This window comes from Eublepharis macularius, chromosome 4 (genome assembly GCF_028583425.1).
Source record: "Eublepharis macularius isolate TG4126 chromosome 4, MPM_Emac_v1.0, whole genome shotgun sequence".
Lineage (NCBI taxonomy): Eukaryota > Metazoa > Chordata > Lepidosauria > Squamata > Eublepharidae > Eublepharis > Eublepharis macularius.
In genome coordinates, this window is record NC_072793.1 from 30,653,812 (window position 1) to 30,660,170 (window position 6,359).

Sequence of the window (6,359 nt, forward strand, 5' to 3'; positions counted from 1 at the left end):
TCTGTTCTTTCCCCTCAGATTCTGTGCTTGGAAGAGGCTGTGCTAACTTCCTTTTGAGAAAATTTTCTGAGCATTCACACATATACTTCCAGTGAAAACCAGCATGTTTATGACTGCCCATTTAAACGTATCTGGATAGGATGAGCTGGAAAGTTCAAGTTCCATCTGCAATTGGATTCCCCCTTTAAGATCAGTATTAATAGTAACAATAACGGTGACTATTTGAAACTACATTTGTGGTAGAATGACACTTGCTTTATTTCAATCCTCCACATCTGGTTTGTCTGATCCCGCGATGTAAGTGCCGTTGCTCTCCCTCCTTTTTCATACATTCTCACAATTATTCCACTTCTCTTTGCTATAGCAGCAGTGATTGTATATCCCCTTTCTAAATTAATATATCTCTTGGCACTCACCCACCCCCAATGAGCATCAGTCAGTTGTTTAGCAAAGGAATGTGTAATATTTCTTAGGCACATACTTGTATGTCCTCTTTGAGCTACCTGAAAGTCTCCAGACTTCTGGGCAACAGGCGATAGCAGTGAGGGTAGTCAAGAAGGCGTGGGCAAGTCTCAGATAGGAGAAAACCCACCTGGGGAGTCCCAGCTGATCGGACAAAGACCGAAGCAGACACTGTGGCTGCTCATGGCAATGTGCGCAGACTCCATCTGCTCAAGATTTCTATACTCGGTTTTTACAGACACTTCCAGGACAAATGGAGTGACAATATTTACTCCAAACAACAATTGATCCAGTTTTGTAAAGTTATGACATAACCTGCATTTCAACGACTTTGCAAGTGCAAATAAAACTTGTGTTCTCCTGCAAGCTGAGGGAAGGTAGACGAGGCAGGCATCCTCACTGAGAAGCACTAATGATGAGAAATTCTGATTTAAGCTAATTAGGCTGCTAATTATGTCATCTGGCATGTTTTCTTCTGTACGAGCCTCTTTCTGACGAGCCTTTAACCTTTCAGACATTCCGGATGCTCTTGTTAGTTACAATGAGCGCTTCCTTTACTTTCCTCCCAAGCTGGCTTAGCTCGTCCCAGAGGGATACAGTTGGGTTTTAGGATAAAGTCTTCTGCCTCAATACAGTGATAAGAGGACAGCTAGATTCAACAAGTAGCCACACAACTTCTGTCCATGGAGCTGGGGGATCTCCTTCACGCCTCAGTCTTTTCCTAGGCTAAGAAAGAAATTGTTCATGAGATACGGCTAAAATGAGTTTCTTACTAACAGAGTTGTAGCATTTGATTCTTCTTACCTACCTTGGGGTTTATATGTGTTATCCTAAGAACGTGTGAAGAAAATCATAGGTTAAAGCTAATTTACAGTGGTGGGGATGGGGGATCTGTAAATTATGAGTGCTTTTTCTCTCTGATTTTGCCAGTTATGTAGCTCTGCAAACAATGTGAGCAATTCTATAGATTTGCAAAATATCTGACTGAAAATCCTCATGGGCAGCCCAGAGACATCTACCATAACATACTGAGAAATCTGGGAGTCAGTGACATGGCTGAGTCAAATGAAATCAAAAAGAGTCCAGTAGCACCTTTAAGACTAACCAATTTTATTGTAGCATAAGCTTTCGAGAATCAAGTTCTCTTCGTCAGATGCATGGTACAGAAACTGGTCAAATATAGAAGAGGAGGGGGGAGGAGGGGAGGAGAGCGAAGATGCAATTACAGGGGGAGGGGGAGGGTGCAACCAAAACATTCCTTTGCTAGTAAATGTAAACATCTCCTTTTGGTGTGGGGATGTTTACATTTACTAGCAAAGGAATGTTTTGGTTGCATCCTCCCTCTCCCCCCCCCAATTGCATCTTCTCTCTCCTCCCCTCCTCCCCCCTCCTCTTCTATATTTGACCAGTTTCTGTACCATGCATCTGATGAAGAGAACTTGATTCTCGAAAGCTTATGCTACAATAAAATTGGTTAGTCTTAAAGGTGCTACTGGACTCTTTTTGATTTTGCTACCACAAACTAACACGGCTAACTCCTCTGCATCAAATGAAATAGTTACCCTTCATTGAGCCTAAGTAGTTTTCTTCTTGCATCTCTGGACTCCTGGCTCTGCAACTTCGGCCGTCCTTGTAACAAATATGGACCCAAATCACAGCAGCTATCAAGGCTAGGAAAATGGGAATTTTCAAGAGCAGGAGCAGAATCTGGATATTGCTGGACTGCATTCTAAAAACAGGCATGGTGAACTTATTCCATTAAATGACACACAACTCAAATAAGTCATACTTTTAAAAATGAAAGAATCAACCGTGGCTCCTTATTTAGAGAAACCTAATAGATGAATTGTAACATATTGTAACATATTTAGTAAGGGTGGCAGAGGAGAATAAGATGTACATAATGCCCCTATCATTGGTGTTCAGTTACATTAAGGCTTGGCTGGCATTCACCGACTCATAGGAAACTCCAAACTGGAATATTTATGTTACCTTTCAGGAGCTATGGTAGCGAACCTAGGTGCTTCTTTTGCGGTTTCCAAAACGCTGTTTGAAAAATCAGTCGAAGTAGCAACATCTGCACAGAAGAACAATGGCAGTCACATCCTGCCCTACGATATTTGAAAATTAGTCACATTTTATTATTTTTAAAAAAACATTTCAGAGTGGGCCCAGGTAGATCCTAGGGCTGATCTTGCAATATGGTAATTTAGAAAATAAAATGCAAACTGATAGAGGGCAGGTAGTTGGATTCTGGATATGTGCGCTCATCCATGGCCCAGTCATGATATGGCACAAAGCTCATTGGATTCACAAATTCCACATCAAGAAGAGTTCTCTCCGATTTTGCACATGTGCAGGGTGGCATCTGTAGGAGGCCTTGTTCAGATGAGGGAAGCAGCTGTGGAGGAACATAGGGAGAGAGGCGGTCCCAAAGATATGCTAGGCCAAGGCCATGAATTGCTTTGTATGTGATAGCCAGTACCTTGAACTGAGGCGGCAACTGGTAGGTAGCCAGTGGAGTGATTGCAGAATGGGACTAATATTTATGCTTCTGCTCGCTCCCAGTAATGTAATAAAACCATTGGAAACCTTACTTCCCTTCCCACTTCTGAGATTTTACTAAACATTGTCTTCTGAACTGTTACTGAGGCCTTAAGGGCTAGAAACTTGCTTTTTAAAAAAAGAATTCTATACCCAACCGATATCATATTAAAACACAGTCTTGGTTTACGTAGAAGTGTGTTAGCTTCCTCTCTAAGTACATTTGCTTTTACTCTAAACAATAAATGCAGCTGAGAGAAAGTGTACCTGAGGTAATGATCACCTCTACGGGGTGCCAGATGTCATATCTAGTTCTCTGCACCCCACAGAGATATGTCCCCTTGTCTCCCTGTCTGAGGTTGTCCATGGTCACCCTGAATATTCGAGATGCATGGTTGTCTTTGATGGAGATTCCATTCTGCTTCACTTCTGCTTCTGATCCTGTTGTGTAGACAACGTGGTTACTAGAACAGGATCTAAAACTTGCTTCTTTACACCAGAATTTGATGTATTCTTCATTGCCCTCTCCATATTGGCACAGCACAGAGACTGAGCCACCAAGGGGAGCGGTCACTGACCGAGGACCCTCAAGTGCCCAGCACCCTGTTGAAAACAGAATAAAAATGGAAAACCATTTTCACCCAATGCAATGATCAAGACCTCAAAATCCTTCATGAAATTAATTAGGAGATTATGAAAAATGCAAGGAAGAGGCTTTGATCTTCTTCATGTCTATTGATGAAAAGGATACAAGCAAATTGATGTTCAAAATTCTACAGCAAAGACTCTTACCATATATGGAATGAGAAATGCCAGATGTTCAAGCTGGATTCAGAAAAGGAAGAGGCACCAAAGATCACATTGCAAATTTATGATGGCTGATGGAACACACTAGGGATTTTCAGAAGAAAGTCAGCATGTGTTTTATAGATTACAGCAAAGGTTTTGACTGTGTGGATCATGGAAAGCTATGGAGAGTCTTAAAAGAAATGGGGATGCCACACAACATCTGATTGTTTTGATGCACAACCTGTACTCTGGGCAAGAGGCTACGGTCAGGAGAGAATATGGAGAAACAGAATGGTTTCCAATTGGCAAAGGAGTCAGACAAGGATGCGTCTTATCTCCCTACCTGTTCAACCTCTGTGCAGAGTATATCATAAGGAAAGCTGGATTAGATCTAGAAGAAGGTGGAGTGAAAATTGGTGGAAGGAACATTAACAATTTGAGATATGCACATGACACCATGTTACTGGCAGAAAATAATGAAGACTTGATCAACTACTGACGAAGGTTAAAGGAGAAAGTGCCAAAGCGGGATTTCAGCTGAACATCAAGAAGACAAAAACAATGACTACTGAGGAATTACAATTTTAAAGCTGACAATGAGGAAATTGAAATTGTTCAAGATTTTCTATTCCTTGGCTCAATCATCAACCAAAAGGGGGACTGCAACCCAAGAAATCAGAAGAAGATTGAGACTTGGAAGAGCAGCCGTGAGGGAGCTAGAGAAGATCCTTAAATATAAAGATGTCTTTCTGGAACCAAGATCAAGATAATCCAAGCAATGGTATTCCCCATTATTATGTATGGATGTGAAAGATGGACAGCGAAGAAAGCTGACAGGAAGAAGATTGATTCATTTGAAATGTGGTGCTGGAGGAGAGTTTTGCTGATACCATGGACAGCCCAAAAGACAAATAAGAGGGTACTAGGTCAAATCAAGCCTGTATTCTCCCTAGAAGCTAAAATGACAAAACTAAGGCTATTGTACTTTGGACACATCATGAGAAGACAAGATTCTCTGAAAAAGTCAATCATGCTAGGAAAAGTGGAAGGCAGTAGGAAAAGAGGAAGATCTAAAATAAGGTGGCTTGACTCAATAAAAGAAGCCACATCCTCCCGTATGCAGGATCTGAGGGAGTCTGTTAACGATAGGACATTTTGGAGGTCTTTCATTCATAGGGTCACCATAGGTTGGAGGCAACTTAACAGCACATAACGCACACACATAACACACTGGATCTTAGGTATTTGCATTGCAGAATGAGAGAGTGCAACAGAAAGGCAGGACATAGTAGCAGGATTCCCTTCCACAGTTAGTATCAGGAGGAGATGTAAAATAAAACGGAAAGCACCAAACATTTCTCTAGTCAAATAGCTCAGTGTGAAACATCACAGATGCATCACTGACATTACAAAACAATGTAAAATAAGTTAGCTTTCTGTTGTTATGAAACAAACGTTTCACATGCCTCAAGGTAAATTGCTCGAACGATTATGCATTTTTTAAAAAAATCCAGAACACTGCCATAGTTTTACTTATGCAGTAGGCTTTCTAAGGGATCGTGGAATTAATAGCAATAAGGGTCACTGGAGTGGACCATCCTCCTACTCTTCCCTTAGATGCTAGTAGCTACTAGAGCTGTGAATGCAACTGTTGAAAGAGATTGCCAATCCAGATCTTACACCCATTGCACAGAATTCCCAATATGCTCTATTTCTGGGGATTCTAGTGCAAAAGTTTTGACTTTTGGTTTCTGAGCTCTCAAAATTTATGTTCACACCCTGTTTTTATATAAGAGAGCTTCACAAACCAGGTCCAAGACTTTATCTTAAGGGCTGCTAAATTGCCCGAGGCAGTATGTTCCCTAACTTGTGGTAACCAGGCAGCCTGTCTTTTCAGAAAAGTCCATTCCACAATCCCAATTGTTCTCACCTTGCAGTAGAGTCCATATCAAACCACAGAAAAACTTCATTGTTCTCTTAAAAGCTCCTTTAGGGAGAAATCTGGGTTGAGGTGTTTCCAGGATCTTATTTCTTTTGAATCTCAACAACAAATCTAATTATCTGTGGGGACTCTCTGTTGCCTGATTGGCATTTCACCAGGGAGGAAAATTCAGATCTTGCTCAATTTTTGAAACACACAATGATTAAGCTCTTACGAGGAAGAGAAGTAGATGGTCTAGCAGGAACTGCAACTTAACGTTCAGTGAAATCCTAAGCAGAGTTACTCCAGTCTAAGCCCATTGATTTCAGTGGGCTTAGACTGGAATAAATCTGCTTAGAATTTCACTGTTAATGCCGGATTTTTTATATTCTTTGTCATGGCATATTAGCTACCATTGACACTGATCTTTCAGTGGGGAATTGTATAGTACCACAAGTTCACAGATGACCCCATTTTACAAATCCCATCAGCAATAAAATCATTATTTTCCATGTGTTTTAATGAGCCACGATGTTCTGATATGAAGAATGTACCCTAAAATTAGTATAGGAATATCTGGCAATTATAATGGTTACCTGAATGGCTGTTTATCCTGCTACTCTGAGAACTATCCCTCTTAGCA

The 6,359-nt window shown here is 41.0% G+C and overlaps 1 protein-coding gene across 1 annotated transcript; it reads right to left on the bottom strand.

The window, feature by feature from the left end:
• Positions 1 to 2,007: 2,007 nt before the first annotated feature.
• On the bottom strand, positions 2,008 to 5,807 carry LOC129327551 (CMRF35-like molecule 7). Its single transcript, XM_054976304.1, has 3 exons — positions 5,726 to 5,807; positions 3,240 to 3,609; positions 2,008 to 2,191 (listed from the first exon to the last, which is right to left on the bottom strand). Exons 1-3 carry the CDS (start codon positions 5,763 to 5,765, stop codon positions 2,008 to 2,010), a joined length of 594 nt encoding a protein of 197 aa, XP_054832279.1. The 5' UTR covers positions 5,766 to 5,807.
• Positions 5,808 to 6,359: the final 552 nt, after the last annotated feature.

What these genes read in the sequence shown, in the direction of transcription:
- LOC129327551 (XM_054976304.1), bottom strand. Translation starts at nt 5,765, where the DNA reads ATGAAGTTTTTCTGTGGTTTGATATGGACTCTACTGCAAG. An exon ending in GATATGGACTCTACTGCAAG is followed by an intron (nt 3,610 to 5,725) that starts GTGAGAACAATT and finishes TGTTTTCAACAG; the next exon opens with GGTGCTGGGCACTTGAGGGT. An exon ending in AGCTGCATTTATTGTTTAGA is followed by an intron (nt 2,192 to 3,239) that starts GTAAAAGCAAAT and finishes GCCTGTTTTTAG; the next exon opens with AATGCAGTCCAGCAATATCC.